Here is a 20,645-nt window from a genome sequence, read left to right as displayed (position 1 = left end):
TTGTGATGACTGTAAATTAATATCAGGTCCTTGAACTGAAACTTACGATTTTACAACAGATGGCGTTACTCTCTAAATATGACAAATATTTTTTTAATGAAATATGTGTTTGATAGCTACTGTCCTTACGCATCTAACACAGTATAGGTTTTTTTTTGTTAAAGTATAAACAACACCTTTTATAAGCATTTGAATATGTTTTGTGCTTGGTAAAGCGTTTTTGCGGGGAGTACTTTTTCATTACTGCCTGCACGGCAGAAAAAAGGGATTCTTGTACCGAATGGTCACTGGTGATGAAGAGATGGTGTGCATATGGTCGATGTGCATATGGTGGGATACGAAAGGTGTGGTGCACTATGAGCTTTCAGAGCCTCATGAATTCATTGAAGAACAATCCCGTTAACAACATTTAATGCATTTGAAGCAAAGCTTTAGCCATAAAACGACGATAATGGGATAAAAGACATGATAAGCCGATTTTTCAAAACGACAAAAGGGACTCTGAGGGGATCGCTGGTAGAGATAAAAAGTTCTATCGACACGGAATCGAGAAAAACCCTAAAGAAGGCAGAAAGTAGTGGCTAGCGGTGGTCAATACTTTAAAGAATAAAAAAAAACGTTGTTAAACAAAATAAATCGTTTTTGTTGGCCCAAAAAATCGTACGTTTCAATTTAAGCTCCTGATACTAAAATATGCATGGGGTTCCTAGTAACCCGTAGCAGAATATGCCGACTAGAATATATCGATTTATGGTACTAGATGGATTATCTAGTAAAAGGTTCTGTCAGCCAGGGCAGGATTGAATTTTAACGACAAACCATCCTACCAATCCCGCTAACGTTATGGTACCATCCAGGAAGCTCCAGAAACAATTTGCAACCCGTCTCCTCGTACGCATCCGAGGGTGGTGCTTCGAAAACGTTGCCAAAAACGTGTCCTTGAAACCGGACCGAAAATCTACCCACCGTGTCGGCGGTGTCGAAACCCAAATGCGGGCCGGCAAAGCGGGAATGTGCGGGGTACGGAAATCTGTACCGCCCTTTGAAGTACCCAGTGCCAATCGGTCGGCAACCGTGGCAAGGGTGGAATAAATTCGCCACCCTCGGGTGCGGTAATAAAGAATATTTTTGACACGAAAATAAAAATAAAACTCCCTTTTTTGCGGCCATTTCAAAAACGCTGGCAGGCCAACTTGCGGACGGGTAGGCAACAACCCGGGAGACCCGTTCGGCACTACCTAGTTCGTCACATTCGCATTCGTGGCAAGATGTGCGATATTGCCGATTCTGGCATAAAATATATTAATGTTTGCAATCACACCGAAAGGATCGGCTCCGGTCGATGGGTGTCGATTTTAATGGTTCGCCATTCATTCAGACACGAGTAGGACAATGTGAATCGAATCTATCGCGACGCTATCTTGCTTAACTATCCCGATTCGTATCGACCGAATAATGAAATCAACATTTTATTGCAACCAAACCAAAACCGCCTCGCTGGAATGTTTTTTGGCATAAAAATGGTACCAATCGTATTATCCTCGACAGAATCTAGGGAAGGTCGAGAAATTGGAGCATAAAAGCAAAGAAGAACGCTTCGAAAGGTGCATAAGCGACCTTGGGTGAGCTTTTTATCAAATGTTTACAAGAAACAGAACTAAAGCAGCTGGCTCTTATCACACGAGCAGTGACATAAGCTGGCGTGTCCATGACTGCCACTTCAACTATCATCTGCATGATCTTCATCCTGGCCCGTCCTAGGCCTATCACATCCGGAATCGATAACTGTTCGGCACCGATAAGTGCTAGACTGGATCGCGCTACTCTCGAGGATGTGTACGGTCCGTGTCACGGCGCCCGGGACAATATGTCTGTGACGCTGCAAAAGGAATGCGCTGCATAAGCGGCTGCCCGGTGCTCCGAAAACGATAGGACGTCAACATGTCGGCGTATAAAATATTGGCCCCCCCGGCCATAAAGGCCGCGATTCTTTTGATGGCCCTAATCAAACTGTTTAATTTTTTACAGGTGCCGTTAAACGTTAATTGCCGTGCCTATTGACGATACTAATCACTCGTGCACATTCGCTGCTGGCCACGCATACGCGAGGCCCCATTTTGCGCACTGCCTCGCTCCCGGAGAACGTGCAACGTTACATTTTCGATACACCGAAAAACGGTATCTTGGCTAACGGTCGGCGTGAACGACAGTCAAATGACCTCAACCTGCACGGTAACCAACGGATTGGGAATGCGGGTTCGGTGGATTAGCCTTTCAAAAATCCCTCAAATTTTAATTAATGATTTTTAATTATAGTTTCATTTCACAACCATTACTGCTTAAATCACAATCATCGAACGATCAGCTTTAAACATTTTCTTATTTTTGAGGTTGATTTTTAATTTTTAGTGTTGGAAAAGAAAATCTTGTAACAAATTTAGTTTCTGGTGAAAACTTGTCAAGTATATTGAAATAAACTTAATTTAATAGAGATTTGTGGCCAACATCATAAGTTGGTGTTAATGAATGAATTACTCCAAGTTCGAGTCGTTTAGCAAGAGCTTTTTTATCTTTCCGACAAGCGGACCCGTTTGTTTCTAGTTTTTCATCGTCTTTTCAAACGCGGCCGTTTCGCGGTAACGAGTGTACCTAGGATTCTACGATGAACCGATCCAAATATTGACCTGCATCTCCGGTTAGTCGGTAATGCTATTTAAAAGAAGTAGAAAAAACATTGCTCCCTCCCATTATCGCTCTCGTTCTGGGAACCTGCCCTGCGCACCGGTGATCCTTTCGCTTCGCCAGTGGACAAAGGACAAATTGTTCCTTAAATGAGTTGTCATAAAATTTAATTGGAAGACAATGGTCGCCTCCGGTAGGCCCTTTGGACCATTGTTGAGGTTTGGGAAACCGGTTGCAGCAAACAATGCCACACCAAATAGTCCTACATAACAAATCGATCCACAACATACGATCGCTGTCACTCGATTTCTCTCGCGGGGTTGCTTCGGTCATGATGTTTTGGAGGGTAAATTACCCGGTAAACCCGTCGTTCGAACTCCAGTTCACTCCTTGAAGGTATAGAAGGACATTTTCGTTGTACCCGTGCCTTTGCCCATTTACCGTGAATTGTTTACCCCCGCGAGGCGGATGGAACGGAATGAATAACGATGGATCCGTTCGTTGTGGGAACACCCGGGTGCACCCGTGGAATCGGAGCGACCGGTTTTTCTTTGGTGAGCGATCCCTTTCCCTTAAACCCATCGGGCACCGCTCCGAAAGGAGGTGTGGTTTTGGCAATGTTTCGCTCCGACACTATTTGCAAACTTAGGTAATACTATTTGTTTTTCTAGCTAATTACAGTGCACGTTTCGGCAAGCTCCGGCGGTTCCTTTCGTTTCAAGGGGCCACTACGGGAAACACCGGTAACGCTGATTCGATTCGCTGATCTGTACCGTTTTCGGTTACTTGCACTGCAATGCCAAATTTACATGAAAGCAATTACATTGGTTTGAACTAGTTGTGGAATTGTGCTGTAAATTCTGCAGTGCCCTGCAATGGAATATGATCACTGAATGCAGCAAATAACACAGCATTTATAAACAGCCTCAACCGTTGTGGAACAGGATCAAGCAAATGGTTCGATTGATTTTCAACTTCAGGCTGCTGTTGTTAATTTCAACAATGACAATTTTATTACAACTTTACGCGCGATAGTCGGCAGTTGGTGTGAATGAACTTTAATTAAAAAATAAATATAGCCCACAAATATCTTGTCGATGAAACTCCAAAAACCTAGCGGTTCATCGCCTTGACCCGACCTGTTGCATGGGTAGACTTGCGGGCAACCTTTCTTCCATGGGGCCATGCCCTTTCGTGGAGTAAATTCCGTCCGACAAACATACAAACATCGTAAACGAACCCCGAGAAGGGGTGCGTCCACCCGGCGATCCAAGATTTAGGAGCTGGCAGGCCCGAAAGGTCCTAAAGGGCACGAAATCAAAACCCAACACCAGCGGCGTAATATATTGCGGCAAGGGCATCAGCGTGCCCGGGTACATATTTACCATGGGATCGGGCGCTATCGCCAGCGAAAAGTAGGTGAGATTTCTTGTTGTGCCACGGTGTCGATGCGGGGCCGAGAAAGTGAGAATTTTCTTCCATTTTTCATCACACTCCACACGAGACGGTACCGAACGGTCTTGTCGCCAAAACGAAGCGCGATCCGAAGGTGATCCCGCTTAGATGTCGCCCCACGAAAGAGCCTGTCCATGGGCGCGTACTCCAAATTCTGGGCACATTTCGCGGCTGTGGCTGCTTGTTTTGCTCCAACCCGACCGACGACTGTTGTCACTGTTTATCGTGTGCCGCCTCCGCATTTCAGCTCTGACGATCCTCATGATCTTTGGCCGTGGAGCAACACCAGTACCATCGGTATCTGAAAATTCGTTGTTAAGCAAACAGTCAAACAAGAGCCGAAAGCAGAGGGAAAACAAACGTTAACCACACACAATTAGCGTGTGTTTGCCCGCATTAGGTCGGGGCGATAATACTATAAATTCTCCCAGTTATGGGTTGTTTCTATGTTTTTTTTATTTCTGTCTTAAGTTGTTGAAACATTTTCGTTCTGCACCAACAAAATTGGTGAAACGTTTGGCTTCTTTTGTCTCACTCGCGTCATTAGCGCGGCCCGGGCCGCTTTTGGCGGAGAGATAATGTGACTTGATTCACACTTAGTCACGGGCACTAAACGGCAGAAGAAAACCTTGATTATGTAACATATCTAGCTTCATCAACTGAAAAGGATAAAGCAGTAGTGCGGCCACGGACTAGCAGAGGGCAGATCGGTTTTTTATGATTTGTTGCACTGCTTAATTTTGGTTTATTTGTTGATCTTGCCAACCGAAGGTCTGTGGTGAGTTTAACAATAATTAAGACCTATTAAGATTCTATAAATTGGTGCAATTGATTGAGATCGTAACCAATAAACGTATAGATTTGGGAACATGCGGTCTGTAAAATAAAAAATGGCCAAGAAGAATACTTTGAACTATGATTCCGCCAATTTCTTTGATCACAAATTTTGTCAGCAATTCGAGGGGAATTATTAATGCATTGCCGGCCACTTTAAAGTATTGTATAAGAAACAAGCATTTGTGTTTTGGAAGAAACTGCGCGACTGAAGGTTAATCAACATGTTGAACGATATTAACGGTGATGGGACAGTGCAAAATGACACATTTATCAATATACTTGTATAAAGCTAACATTGATCCATTTTCAAACCCCATTTCGCGAATTCTTTTTAAAATTTTAAAATGACTGGAAAAGGGTGCCTCGCCATTGAAAAGCCATGAAATTTCTTTCTACAACTTTGAAATTTCTTTCTTCTTTCCCCATCAGTGTTTTAACTTCTGGAACATTTTCAGCAAATCTCTATACGAAATTCACAATTGAATTCTTTGTACAATATTCTTTTTAGTAGCCTTTCTCAATCTCAAGGCTCAATGCCAGACAGCACTTGCTTTAGTACTTTTTGATTTGATTGCTTCAAACAGGTATTTAAGTTATAATCTATTGGCATTGTTATTAGATAGTGTATTATTTTATTCACAAACAATAGTTTCCCAAATCGGCTCAATCAACTTCAGTTGAACAATTTCCCGGCTAGGAAACGACCACCGCAAACTCACTTGCGACAGGGAATTCAACCTTTTCCGTTATCCCTGGGCCAGTATCCAGTGAAAGGCATATGGTGTCGACGGGCAAAAAAAAACCCCCCGCCGCGCTTAGCCACCACCTCCGAAGACATGGGACCAACGATGGGGTTTATTTTTTCCGTTTCGGCCACTCGCAACGCCACATTGAGGCACAAAATATAAAACACCGTAGTAACACCTTGCGTGATTGTTCACTCGTGTGCAAAAGCATTCCACCTACCGACCGGCCTACCGGTGGAAGTCCGAAAGCGCCGAGGCTAGCGCGCGGATCGTAAAATGTAAATGGTCACGAAGTTGAATCCTTCACTCCGCAGCAGTCACGAGCCCCCAATATGGCGCAGCGGTTGCGGCCGGCAGCCAGCTGTGGCTCCGCTTTTCGGCTTTGGCTTTCGGTGGAAACTTGCGCATTAACGAACCGACCGACCCGACCAGACCACGCAACCACGCTCTGGCCAGCCGGGGCGACCGTTTCTCATAACCGTGCACAAGGCTGGGCGAGGCGAGGGTCATTTTCCCGGCCACCGACGGGGTCCGGCCGGCTGTGTGACCCAATCATAACTCATCCAGCACCGGTCCGCGGCCACGGAGCTGGTCACGGAGCGGTTGCGTTTTTCCATCTTTTCCATTTACGACCCGGGGCGGCCGCCAGGCAATAAATTATGAGCGTAATTTTTATTTTCTGAAAATTTTAATTTAATTATCTTAATTAGTCAAGATGGCGATTGCGGGTCGCGGGGCGCGCGCGATCGTATTTCTTGCCCGAACCACGGGAAAGGAGAAAGAGCGAAAAACAGGCACCCACCGGCCCGTGGTGCGTGACCGGAGCAGCGTTTGGGCCGATGGAAATGGGTGGAAAACTCGGAGCCGGATCGTAGATCGGAAGCCGCGTGGGCCGTGGTGGGGTAATCCGGAAGCGCGAAAGGGCTATTACATCTTGCCACCTCGCACGCACGCTGGCTGACGGGCCCGACTGGAAGTGATTGGCAAGTTTGATGTGTTGGCCTTTTTGTGTTACCTGAAACTGTGTCCTTTTGTGTTCTTCATTATCGAAGTGGCCCCATAACGTAATGTCCCGCTTTTCGGGCGTCGCGGCCAGAATTGGGGAGATAAATTATAGCCCGCCCGGGTGTATCGCCGTGGTTTGATAAAGATGGCGGCCATCGGGCTCCCTTATCGAGCCTTTTTTGGTTTTTGCAAACTGACCATCCCAATGGGGGGTCGTAAATAATCGCCCTAAATAGCACCGCGCGGTAGATAGAGAAAGCCAAGCCCTCGGAGAGCTAATGGAGTTATGATTTGTGGTGCTTCCCCGGGAACAATGCTGCCTGTGCAATATCAGCGAATTGTTTCGTGAAAATGCCCGTCACACGGGTCACCTGTACGGTAAGCGGTAATGGCACGTGAACCCGGGTGAAAGTGGACCCTTCTCCCGGAGTGCCTCTAAAGACATATTTTCCTGGCCAAGGAATTATGACACCCCTTTCCCCCGGGTTCCCCGGCCTCGCTACCAGCGGCTACCAGTCGAATGATCGGAGCACAGCGGGGAAAACGCAGCCGAAACGATCACGCTGTGAAAGCACAGCCAATTGGCCACTGCATTCTCCACCAGCGCATCCGGCAGGTTGTAACGAGCCCCGGCTGTGCGACAATTAGCCTCGTGAGTGACAAACAATCACTGCTACGACTGCGAGCAATGCATGTGCAATCTTCCAATTGGTCTATCGTAAAAGTTTTGGTCCGAAGAAAAGATCGCAGATGATCGTCATCATTACCGCGTGCTCCGAAAGTGACCGTTTATGACGATCCTCGGCAGCACCGCGTGATACGTAACGAGAAGCACATTGTTTGCCTTGCTTTGGGATGCATTTTGCCTCATTTGATTGCAGCGTATCGATCGTGAATGGTTTCGGTTGGGTGTTGGGGAAAATAAACATATCCTTGCGGAGGGCCAGGTACGGGGGCCGAGTGCTGTTATGTTTTTACAACAAGAGTTAAACAATGCTCGCAGCATCACGTTTGGGTCGGAAAGAAAGTAAAAAGACCACACCAAAATGGCCGTTCTATAGAGAGAGTGTAAAATTTAAATCATCCCAAGCACACTGAAGAACGGGCCATCGATGGGCAAAATTTTACTGCCGAGCAATCGAACGCAGACGGTTGCGATGGATTTTTATGTTGGTGTCTCTGTAATGCACTTTGAAGCGTCAGGCCTTTGGGTTGCTGCTGTGCAATTGTCCTGCTACCAGAGCAGAGTAAGAAGAATGGACTTTATCGTCTGTCCTTTATGGCTCCGTCTCCCGAACGGAGCAGTGCATTTGCATATCTGTAGTCTAACGCGCTGCAAGATGCATTTTGTTGCGCTGGGGCTGGGGATTCGAACTAGGAGGTGATCCTCTAGCCCGTGCAGAACATTGCCATTCTTTGGGCCTAGCCTGTCAGCGTTTGTGATCTCCCACTACTATAGCATCAGTAGCCGACACAGTGACGATCAGTCAACAAAGCCTAACATGTTAAAAATTAATTCCCTTCTCCGTCGAAAGCTATTTACAGAGTTACGGGCCATAACTACAACTTCATCCAGTGCCATCCCATCAGCATAGTGGAATCCCAAACTTTACGACCAAGTACCGATAGTTTTGAGTCCCAGGCACCGGTTGTTTCTTCGTTTCGTGCGTTTATGATGTAATAAAGATGTTCGGCAAAAACAAAGGATAACTCGGGACGCGGGAGTAGCCTGAAAAGCGCTTGTCAGAAACAAATAAATCACCGTGGTGCCCAATCACTGAGAGGGACGTTTAGGTAAAAGGAGTGGAAAATAAACTTTTTTCTTCCTTCCAGCGTTTTTATTGATTTGTTTTGTAGCCGGCACAAAAACATGTAAATCAATTTCGAACAAATGCCCTCCCTGGGAAGCGATGACTTATGAAGCGGCCGATTGATGAATGGGCAGTCTTTTGAGTTAATGACGACAAAGAGCACCGATTTCGATGCCATTTCGAAACCATCGCCCGATGACGCAGGAACACCTTCACAGCGCGGATTGCCGAAAAGAAAGCGAACTGCGGGCGGGCGGGCGGCGGCGGGCCACTCTAGTGAAAGGGGACTGGGCACTTGGGGACGAAGTAATTGTTTCACAACACGCCGCAGGCGCCCCACATGGCCGTCAATTAGACGCCAATCTGAAGTGCCTTCGACAGCCTTCCTTGCACGAGCCGCACGAAATCAAACTTGAACGCGATCACGGTTGGAGACCACGGGGCCCACCCGCGGGGCGGTGGTCTCGCTGGGTCGAGGGCGAATGGAAAATAAAAATGGCCGACTTCAACTCTTTTATGGCACCGTGCTGCAATTGATTACATGTGCGCACCGGTACCGGGGCGGCACAAGTTAAAAAAACGATTGCAGCGTGTGTCCCCACAGCGGAGCACGGCGGCTCGGCGTTTGGCACTCGTTTTCCGCCAAACTAGGGGGTTGCGATAGCTCCTCGGTTCACGGGGCCGACCTTCCTTTCTGTCGTGAAGCCCTCACGAACATAGACATCATTCACCGGAATGCTGGTTTGAAACCCCGAAGGTGATTAAATGTACAAAATTGATACAACTATAGTTGGAAGCACCCAAAACATACTAGATATTGAATATACTGATACAATAATCACCGTCCTAGCGGAACAACACATTTTTCGTCATTGATAGGCAAAGAATTATTCCTGATAGTAAATTAACGGTGAATCTATTTGAAGGCAGTGTAAGCAATTTACGATATGTTTTTTTTCATTTGGATATAATAAAAAACGACTGAATATTTTTCGATGCTTGAACAATTATTTTTAAAGCTTGATTCTTCAATTTTTTTTATGAATAAAAATGTTGGTCAAATGTCCTCCATGGCTGGCTTGGCAGCAGCTCATTTGTCGACCTATTTATGAGCACATTTTCAATTGTATCTGGTCCTATTTCGGCAATAGCAACTTGAATTTGGGTCTTGAGGTGGTCAATAGCTGCTGGTATTTTCGCATAACATAAATTTTGATTGTGGCTTGAATCAAATGGCTTGAATGTGGCTTGAATCAAATGAAAAAAATTATCATCGAAAAAAATTATCGCAAATTGCTCACCACCTGTACTTCTGTTCTGCAATAAAGGACCAACGAACAGGTTAGTTCAGCATTTGGTATAGACCCGAAAATACGATTTGTATTGCTGAAAATCAAAATCGATCTAATCGTTTTGGAAAGCTGTAAAATATTCGTAACGCGACCATTAATATTGAAACATATTTTGGAATCTAATATATGCACGAATAAATCTTATTCTGGAATCAAAAACGTTATCGGTTGAGTCTTCTGACACGAACCCCGAACGAATTGAAATACATTCTTTTAAAACAAAGTTTAATGTAGCTTACATTATTTTTCGCTTCCTTTCTTACTTAGATCTCTCGATGGCCTTGTTACTGTGGCCAAACCAATGAACTTGAGGAATGCGAGCAATTCAAGCAACAAGTCTCGTAGAGCTTTCCAACTCGTAGTGCCAAGCGAATCAATCACTACGTGCTCCGTTATTGGAGCTAAAAGATTTGCCTTTTTATTGGTCTCCCGAAAACATCTTATTTGTGTAGCACACAATATTCGCCGAATTTTGTCGGCAACAAAACAAACAAACGTTTTCATAGAAACGCCTCCGGTGCTTACGGGGCCGACATGCCGAGGACCCTGGACCGGATTCGGCCGGAACTCTTTCAAGTCCAGCCAGCACGGTAGCCGCCGCTCATCCTTCGCAACCCAAGGGGGGAAAAACGGTCAGCTAGCGACCGTAGCGGAGCGGAAATGGGAAAGCAAAAGGCCGAACCCGTTGAATAAATTTTCCAAACAGTTTTCTCCACTCCGCTCGGCCGAAGAAGCCTTCCGAGGCGAAGCGCGGCTCGGCGATCGATTTGGGCTGACCATCGTCGTCGGTCCCAGGGTCCGGTTCGTGCCGCACAAAGTAGTGACCGCTCGGACCGGAATTGCCCTGCCATAAAGTGGAGGTTTACTATCGCTTTTCAGTTTTCGAAAAATTTGTTTTCCCATTCGAGGGAATTGGTTTCTGCGCGTGTGTTGGTTCGTCCAGCGAGCGGCCAGGGAACCGGTGCGTGGCGTGACCACCGTTCCGTTCGGCTTCAAAAGGATGTGTTTTTGGCAGCTGAATTAATTCAGGAACGGGGCTAGCTTTCAGACTCACCCGTTTGCCCTCCACAGTTGGTTCGCACATTTTTTGGAAAGTTTTTGTACCGAGAGGCCCAAACTCTAGCTGCTCGAATTCAAGCATGGCCGCAGCAGTGCACAATGTGGCCGAGGCATATGTCAATTATCTCGCAAAGTTAAACAACCATTCCCCGGCTTCGCTGGTTTTAATAAACTCTCCGCGTTATGGACTTGCCATATGAATGCACTCTGGATTTTCCCCCATCAAGCTCGGGAACATCGGAAGCTTATGTTTAGTCCATTCAAAAACCAAAATAATCATTCAGAGTTTTCGCTTCCTGCCCTGCCTAGTTTGCCGGGAGCGTCAGGTCCACCGAACGACGCGGCATCGAAAGCGAAAGCCAATACACTTTTATAAACAAATAATCATATAACAATTAGTTCCGCCGCTTACGCCACTTCTATTCTGTGCCGGGTGTTTTTTTGCTGCTCGATCGCGTCCTCGAGCCCTCCAGCGTTTGACGATTCTCGACCACGGCACGGCACCAGCCCGAAAAAGGGGTACGGCCGAGGGGGTGCTCTAATGGCACCAATAGTCATCCATACCAACATGCATATTGTAAACAGTCCGATCGCTAGATTTTCCCCACCCGCAGCGCCCCGATCGTCGTGGTCGCCGAGTGTCGCTCGGCGACCGTTTGTGATTTAATACACCCGGCCCGGCCCGAGAGCCAGCGTTTATGCGTGGTTTATAAATTAAAGTTTTGTTGCTCCACCATAACACTTGTTGGTTCGGTGGGATCTGCTTCGTTGTTGTTTTTTTGTTTTACAATATCTACGCTCCGACACCCCCGGCGGGCGGTCGATATAAAAACGGCTGGCACTATACTTAAGTGGCTTCCGTGGCTTCGTCTGGTTCTATTGGAACTAGACAACCGGTGGCACCCGAATAGTGCATTTTCACACTCTGGCACCGTTTCTGTGGTTTAGTGTTTGATTTTCCCCGGCCGCTATTCCCAGACCCGCAGGCCCCCGGCGGACACTGCGGAAGCCGATTTGAGCGGTTGACAAACGCGAGTTAATGCCATAAAATCACACTTAAATCCCGGACGCTGGTGGTGGTGGGTTGCGCCTGCAGGCACTGCACATCGTCCACAGTAAGCTAATCACTGGGTATATGCTCAATTGGGCAATAGCCAGGTGTGATTGATTACTTTATTAGTATGGTTGGCCATATAATCATTTGTGAGAACATGTCCGATCGATACGCGAGGACGCGTGCACGATCGTGCTACGGTCGATCACGGGGATACCCGGGGCTTGATCATCGGAACACGATTGATTTATCAGCCGCTAATCGTACAGCGCCGTTTATGTCAACTGTTTCCGTTTGAATTAGTAGTTACAACTTTTACTTCACTTTCCTTGTTCAACTTTTACTCCCATTCGTACTAACTCCAGTGAACCTCCAGAACGTGTAGTATTCTATGATTTTTGCTAGAAATTATAAGCTTTGAAGATTTAAATTTACTACTCCTTTCACATTCAAGCCCTTGTAAACTTTGAACTTTTGGTGCTAGTTCTGGACTATCTGGAAGGCGGTGCATATTCTGATCAAGATTCAGCAATATCTCGCGATCTAACACCGACACCGATAAACAAAGACAGATGTCCGAGACTTCCAGCCTAACATGGTTTCGAAGAGAAATTGTATTTACTTTAGTTGTTCCTGAATGCTGCACTCAGAAATATCTACTCATATTCCTAATCTACGTTACACAAAGATTTCCGAGGCATTTATTTATGGAAAGTGTTACCTCCAATTCACCGCCGTAGCTAGTAGAATTAAGCTGGAAAATTAAACATTGAAGCCCGTGACAGAGAAAACTGTGCACCGATCGTAAACGTAAATGGTGCATCGTATGCCCATTCCCCTTGCCTCGAAGACACGTTTTCCGTGCTGGCCGTGGTTCCCAAATCCTTGCTCCCAATCGGCCCCTTAACTCCTCGCCGGCCCCCCTCCGTTCCGGCGGCTTTAGACGAATGGAAAAAGAAAACGGGAATTCAGTTAATTAAGGCCCCAACCCAGGAGGTGGACCGAGCAACCATCCATCGGACGGCTTATGCCGGCAGCCGGCCATGGTATTTGGAAATCCGCACCAAGCCAACGGTTCACGGCAAAGGCAACCTGCACCACTCGGATCGGCGATCAATGCCACTGGCGGCAAAAGCCGTAAGGATTTAATCGCTTAGCCGATCCAACGATCGGCCTGCGGACGAGCAGTAAGCAGGGAGACCGTGGCGGGGCTGAATATGTTAACAGGGACATAGGGCCGTCGATTGGACCGTCCGTCCATTTCGCAGCCGGGCTCGAGCAAATGAAGACATAAAAGGGGAAAAAGAAATATGGAGGTTGATCGTTTTTCGTCTGCTTGTCCCGTGTGGACGGCTTTTTTTCCCCCCGTTTGTCCCGCTTTAGCGTTTTCTCCGTCCATCCCATCCACCCTGGTGCCCTGGCCGGGCTATTTTTGAAGGCTTCCATTTTATGATACACCCGCTCCTACATTCCGGCCGTGTGTCTGCCCCCGGACACCTGAACACCGACCGCGACTGTCAATCCTTCTCCTGCGGCTGCTGGTGTGGCTGATTGCTGGCCTTTAGCTTGATCCCACATTTAGAGTTCTTTCTCTGCTGCTTCTACTTCCCAGCTGCCTCCGAGAGCTGTTCCCGGGGTGTTTGCCTCAGTCGACGTTTCATTAAAAGTTGATGGCAGATAAATGTTTCGATCGCGATCCGCCCTGCTTTCCCGCGTTCCAGTGGCCGCCCCGAACGTAGTCAATCGGTACAGAAGCAGAAACCTGTCCCGCGACTGCAGAAGGCTCTCTGGAAGAGTAGAGGTAGATACATAAAAACGTTCGGTAATTTACGACATCTTTCAATTCGATACGATTCTTAGAACACCACACCGTAAATAGAGTTTGCAGTAGAGTGGTGTTGATGGCCATCCTTTTCTATTGCCTTTATGAAATCGAGACTTTGCTAAAGTTTGAAAATTTAAAACTGATTCCCCTATGACCACTCTCTAGACTATTAAAAAAGGATATTTAAGACTAACTTCACAGGTCATTATGAAGAAATGGAATACAGGCGAAGCATGCAGGTGACAAAACGTGGCATTCAGCTTACGGGCCCAACATCAAACGGGAACCGAGGATCACTTACTAGCGCGATAGGAACCGAGCGGTGGAAAAAATAAAGCCTTACCACACCGATCAAAGGAATTTATGATCGTTCCGTGTCGATACACGTGAAACGGCGCAGAAGAAAAGTGAAGCCCTGATAATTGAGCCGGCTGTCAGAGCCGGCCAGAAGCCCGGACCGTCCGTCCCGAAGGTCCAAAGACGTTGTTCGTTCCCAGAACACGGCGCGCGATCTTCCCGGGGCTCTCGGAGCCCAATTCAACCGGCCCGATACGATCGGATGGATCGGACGTTTCGGACACGTTCGTTCCTTCGGTCGGTCCGCTTTCCATCTCAATTGGCCCAATCGGTCCAATTAACGAGAAATTTCCTCCTTCGCTCACCGGATCGACCGGACCGGATCGGGTGGAAATTGTTGCCTTGTTTCGTTCCCCGCCGTCTTCTGCCTTTTTAAATAATTTATGACAACGCGCGCAACGCCGCCATCCGACACAAGGCAGACCCAAAAAAGCGAAAGAAAGACCCGGGGCTTCGATCGATCCGAAAATGATCACCACAAAAAAAAAAGATGCCACACTACCTCTTGGTACCAACCTGTTCGGGGTGATGTCAGCCATTTTCAGTGGAAACGCGCCAACGGCGGGGCAAAATGGCGCACATCAGCTCGGTACACACGATCGTGCGCAGAACCGCACGTACGTTACGTAGATAACAGAAGATTTGTTGCGCTCTGCATTGCGATACGGTGCCGTTAGAGTTGCTAAAATTTAATTTGTTTTAGGTTGTGATTGTTTCACACATTCGGCCCACACAAAACCGGATACAGATCCCTTTTTCTCACTCTGCATCCTTTCGCAAGCGAATGTGGCCGCATTTGATACGGAAAAGTCCTAGGTCATCGTGCGAGCAATATAAAAGTAAGACGAACTAACGAACGAACTGTATCCATCGCACTCATCGCTCAGGCTTATCTTTCTCCGGGTGACTGATGTCGTCTTCGAGGCCAGCTTTGAAATGTGCCGCGTTTGATGTGCACATGTGCACCTCGTGGTACTACCTCGCTACTTCTTCTTCCCTTTTCTGTGGGCCACACTGAAGAGAATGGGCTGATGGAGCATCATCACGCCGGAGTGGAAAGCAAACCATTCCATTTGCCATTACTGTTTGGATTGCTGTTTGGGTTGGCGTGTGTGCCAAGGGCTGATTTGTGTTTGCTGAAAAATGTTGAACCACATGCGGACAACGGCGGAACGAAAGGGCTGCCTTCGCGGCCCGGTGCCCAGGCCGCGGTTGCTATCGCTCGTCGTTCGCCGTGCGGTAATGTAAACGGCCAATGTCCAGGAATCGAGAAAGGATCATAAATTTTCTGGTCCGGCTTAAATTGACAATCCAGGGCTTAAGCTCGGGGCACAATTATTATAGTCCGACCCACCGACCAACCGACCGCTCCGAAGAAAGGGGGCTCAGCAACAGTTTGCACTCCGCAATTGAAGTGGTGTTTTGATTTTGATGGTTTTACAATCGCCCATCACCTGTGGGTCGTGGTCGATTACGATTGACCTGCTTCCTGGCCCTGTCGAGAACAATCCCGAGCCCGATGATTCGGATCGGCTATCGCGGGACGAGATTTATTAATTACTAGCGCCATCCACACCCCCCGGACAAGCCCGATTGATGGTGACAAACGATCGATCGGTCGCGCGGGTGTATAAAAATCAAATTAATCAACAAATACTCGCAATAACCATCGACATTATTCTAATGATTATTGCTTTGTGGTGGAGCCAAACGCTCGAAACCGGTACTAATGGCGATAATAGCGAAATATCTATTTCCATTGAACCGCGCCCGCCGTCTTAGGACGGGTAGTCTTGGGGCCAGGCTGTGGTTACGGTGGTTGGTAGCTCCTCGGCGCGAGCCTACTCAAACCACTTCCCTGCGCCGCACCGTGTGACCACTGTGAACTGGCCGCCGCCGCGCTGGACAGTAAATTAATATAGGAATAAAAATAAAAGCATAAAATTTTCATCTACTTTTTACGAGCCGTGTGGCAGTGAAATCAAGTGCCGAACTGGGGCTTTTCATACCCGCCGGCCGATTTACGTGTGTCTCAGAATGAAAAACGAAACGATAGAGGAAATGGCGGTGGAAAGTGAGAGCAAAAGGAAAAGTTCGGCGTTGAGGGGTGCACTTTCGCCGGAAAATTGCCATGGAATTTGCATTTTACGGAACCGGTTGCATTTTAATAACCAATCAAAACAAGAGTTTTGTAAGTAGACTGGCCGAAGAAACATGATTCGAGGTACAAAGAAAAATCGTAAAATCTTGGAAAATTTGAAATCTTGGATAGTTTTTTCCTGTAATCTCGGAAAAGTACAGCGCCACCTATACGTCAGCCATTGGAAGCTAGCTAAGCTCGACTGTAGCCACCTTGGGAAACGTCATCGTCGAACGTGGTACAATCGGCAGCACTGGCGATTTCCATCCAGAGTGGTGAATTGGTGAACAAAGTTTAGGTTTTCAGCATTTTGAGCATCTTTAGTGATCAATCAGTTCAATCAGATTCAGAAGGAAATTGTACGGAATTTGCAACGTGAACAAACATGGACAGCGATCGGATAGAAACGCTGTACAAAAACTACGAAATACTGAGCGACGCTAAGGAAAAAATCGCCGAGGTAAAGGAAAAAGATGGCCTACCGAAGCGGTGGTTGTTGACGTTTACATTGCTTCTTTGCAGCATGAAGCCGAGTACCGGGAGATTCTCGATGCGGTGAAGGGTTCCGCCAAGGAGAAACGTCTGGCATCGCAGTTCATCGGCAAGTTCTTCAAGTACTTCCCCAGTCTGGCCGAGCTCGCCATCAACAGTCAACTCGACCTGTGCGAAGATGAAGACACACAGGTAAGCCCATCGTTTTCATAGCCAAAGATGGCTGTCACCAGGAATGTAACTGACCGTACCGATCCGTGCAGATCCGACGCCAGGCCATCAAAGATTTGCCCCAGTTGTGCCGGGAAAACACCGATCACACGCCAAGAATTGCCGACATTTTGGCTCAACTGCTGGTCACCGAAGACGCTGCCGAGCTACAGCAGGCTCACCAGTCGCTCGTAACGCTGGCAAAGGTAAGAACGACACCGGAAGCCTCGTGGTGGAGCGGTTCGGTAACCTCTTCTTTCCCGCCACAGTACGACGCCGTGGGAATGCTTACCGGCATCTTTAGCCAGATCGTGGACGGTGATGAAACAACCCGGTTCCGTAACTTTCAGTTCGTCAACAACAAGGTCATGAAGTTGGGCCCCGAAGTCATCACGAAATTGGTCGAAGATTTTATCATTTCTGAAATCAAAAAGATATCACAGGTAATTTCCTTATTTCGCACGTATTCACTCGTTGCATTCTACAACACTGGATCGTTCGCGTTGCCCCTTTGCAGGATGTGACCGCCGAAGAGTTTCACCTGTGCATGGTCATTCTCAGCCAAACGAAGCTAAGTAAAACGCTGCCCGGGCATGTGGAGCTCGTCAATATTGCAGCCGAACAGGCAGACCTGAAAAGTGACCCCGGCGTGCTTGCGTCCGACGATGAGACTGTCGAGCGATTTATTCAATGCGCGACCGAAGCTCTGCCGTATTTCTCGGTAAGTAGTTGGCCAACCACACTTCCTGGTGCACCGTGCAATCCACGAATTACGTTCTCTTGTTTTTGGCCAGTCACAAGTGGAAGCAACGCCGTTCGTCAAATTTATGTGCGAGAAGTTCTTGCAACCGAACGTGTGGAGTCTGATCGGGGCGACCGACGAGCATCACCAAACCCAACTGCGGTTGCTGAAGGTGTTTGCCGAGATGTGCGGTTTTTGCGGGACGCTCGAGAAAGCCACCGAAAAAGTGCAAGCGATTTACGACGTGTTGCTGGTGAGTGGTCCACCGTTTGCACGCTGGTTGGGATGTCTTATGTCTGACCCTTTGCCTTTTTGGCCCTTACAGGAGTACATGCCGACACCGCCACAGGATGCCGATTTGAATGACACACCATCGTTCCAGTTCTCGCATGCCGAGTGTCTACTGTACGCCCTGCACACACTCGGTAAGCAAGCGATCGACTTCCTTACCTTCCCGGAAGATCAGGCAAAGTTGAAGGATTTCCGCTCACGGCTGCAATATCTGGCCCGCGGTACTCAAGGGTAAGTATTGCGAACAGGTCTAGTGTCGTGAAACGTTGTTTGATTGTACCTTTGTGATGTTGCAGATACATTAAAAAGCTGCAGGAAGCGGTCAAGGGGAAGACGGCCGAAGAAATGAAGTCGGACGAGAATCAAATCAAAGTTACGGCCCTCAAGACCACTTCCAACATTAGCACACTGATCCGTGACCTGTTCCACTCGCCGCCCAGTTTCAAATCGAACATACAACTGTCCTGGGTTGTGCCGAAGGGAAAGAAAGTGGTAAGCCAAGCAAACGCTGGGTTGCAATTGACTCATCGGTCATGCGGTTTCAACGACTCATATGCTTCTTTCGTCTTGCAGCAACAGGAAAACACGAAGGCAGGCACCAAGCGGCATGCGCCCATTACCTTCGACAGTAATGGTAAGGCCTCGGGAGGGTCGACGGCGGGTGGTGACTCGAAAGGCGCTAAGCAATCAAAGCAGAGCTCGGGATTGCAGAAAATGTACACCCCGCCGTCGGGCAAGTACTCTGCCAAGATTCAGAGCAACTATCAGTCAAAGAATGGTAGTGGCCGCCGTTCATCTGGCGGGGGCGGTGGTCGAGGTGGTGGTGGCGGTGGCAGCCGTTACAACGTGGGAAAAAGGAAGTATTAGTGGAGTATTAGTGGTGGACAATGAGCATCCTACACCGAGGTCACGGAGTCGGATTGAGAGTACGAACAGCTGATTCACCACCCGTCCTTGCATCTTTCATACACATTTTCGAGTTCTCTTTCATCCCTACTTTTATCGTTTCTCTTCACTTGGTCAGCATACTGACCCACGTAATGAAGCCTACGGATTTTAATAAGGATGACGGGTAACTTTATCCGTTTTTGTTTGGACTCTCTTGGAAGTTTTGTATTAACTTGCAGCAAAGAGACTGTTTATGTTCCAATGTTACATTCAAGTTCCAATTTCTCTAGCTGATAGTAAAAGCTCCTTCATATTTTGAAACAACGCGACGCTACGCTCCTGGTTCCGTAGCTTATACAGTTGTTTCTTTTCATTTATCAATAAAATAGATAAATGTGCACATGGACCATTTTATCACACTTTTAACAGTGTGGAAGAGGAACTGTGAATTTTGGTCACATTTCCTGCATAGCTGGAACAACCATCTTAACGCTTGAAACATGACGAGTAATGAATTATCTTCATCCATGTTCAAAAGGTTTTTCTTTTTTCGTTAATTTTACAAAAGATCTTTCAATGTATAAATACGGCCCGGTCCGTTCCTCTAAGATTAAAAAAAAAAAAAAAAAAATCTTTCAATGTCTTACCTCGTGCCCTGTTCCCAAGTATTTCGTGAACCATTTTGATATGCGCGCGTCAATTGTCACGCAAACTTACTATGATTTTCGATTTGTAAATTATTATCACAACATACCTCAAAACATAATCATCGCTGTTCGTACTTCTCGAATCCGGCTGTTCCGTTAGACGATGATCGATGGCTGAAATCTGCGAAGCTCGCTGCACCTGCAACACCCCACCACCGTATTCCGCATTCGAATGCTGATTGATGATGCCCGTTTGCAGAACCTTGCAAAAAGTGAGCCAACCATGTTCCGTTTCTCTGTGTAAGTGTGTAGTGCCGATCGACCGAAGATTTTCTGATGCAAACAGGACCGGAAGTGTCTCTTTTCTCTTTGCGCGTTTCTGTCAGGAACGTTCGCCAGTTGATTCGATTGCCAAGAGTCGAGCTTACTTCGATGATTGTTGCGTATTGAATACTTCTCAGTGGTTCGTTTATTTTTCTTAGCAATTCGGAATTGTAATCTAAACAAGCGTTGTGAACATTACTTGGCAATCTAGGAGCTATGTAACATGCACAACATTTTAGACTTTTCAATGTTTTTGCTTGGTTCCTTTACTCTCTATTTTTAAAGGTCTTCGTACCCTAATCTAGTTGTCAAATCGTTTTCGAACGGTGTGACTTATAAATTATTTCTCCTGTTTCTGCAAGCACCTTGTGGAACTCTATTCCCTCTGTAAACTCCAATGTCCTCGAGAAGGCACCACAACCTAAAGGTGACATTCAAGATGAATTTTTAGCTTGTCGGGTTGCTTCGACCAGCGAGAATGTAGATTTGCTTCTTTGCAAGTACAAATCGCAAAACAAACGTGTTCCCTTGCTCACAATCTGATTTGCAAATGGAACCACCCGTAACTGCAAAGTAAATTTGCTGTTCTTTCTACAGATTTTCAACCTTATAACACTGGACAACAACTAATCGCAAATACATTCATTAATAAACATTTTTCCTAAAACGATCAAAGTACCCGGTTGGCTGGCTTTTCTTTCCGTTTTATCCGAAATCATTTTCAGCTC

The 20,645-nt window shown here is 47.0% G+C and overlaps 1 protein-coding gene across 3 annotated transcripts; it reads left to right on the top strand.

The window, feature by feature from the left end:
* The first annotated feature begins 16,636 nt into the window (after positions 1-16,636).
* On the top strand, positions 16,637-20,545 carry LOC131208862 (apoptosis inhibitor 5 homolog). 3 transcript variants are annotated; one of them, XM_058201776.1, is made up of 9 exons: positions 16,637-16,783; positions 16,846-17,007; positions 17,079-17,231; positions 17,295-17,468; positions 17,543-17,746; positions 17,820-18,020; positions 18,093-18,289; positions 18,355-18,547; positions 18,650-20,545. In XM_058201776.1, exons 1-9 carry the CDS (start codon positions 16,709-16,711, stop codon positions 18,923-18,925), a joined length of 1,635 nt encoding a protein of 544 aa, XP_058057759.1. In that variant the 5' UTR covers positions 16,637-16,708; the 3' UTR covers positions 18,926-20,545. The 3 variants fall into 3 exon arrangements, with proteins under 3 accessions (XP_058057759.1, XP_058057758.1, XP_058057757.1); XM_058201775.1 differs by having other exon boundaries at positions 18,355-18,550; positions 18,632-20,545; XM_058201774.1 differs by having other exon boundaries at positions 18,355-20,545.
* The last annotated feature ends 100 nt before the right edge of the window (positions 20,546-20,645 follow it).

Source organism: Anopheles bellator, chromosome 2, assembly GCF_943735745.2.
Source record: "Anopheles bellator chromosome 2, idAnoBellAS_SP24_06.2, whole genome shotgun sequence".
Lineage (NCBI taxonomy): Eukaryota > Metazoa > Arthropoda > Insecta > Diptera > Culicidae > Anopheles > Anopheles bellator.
The sequence above is the reverse complement of the archived record's forward strand: the minus strand, read 5'-3'. Positions and strand labels throughout refer to the sequence as shown.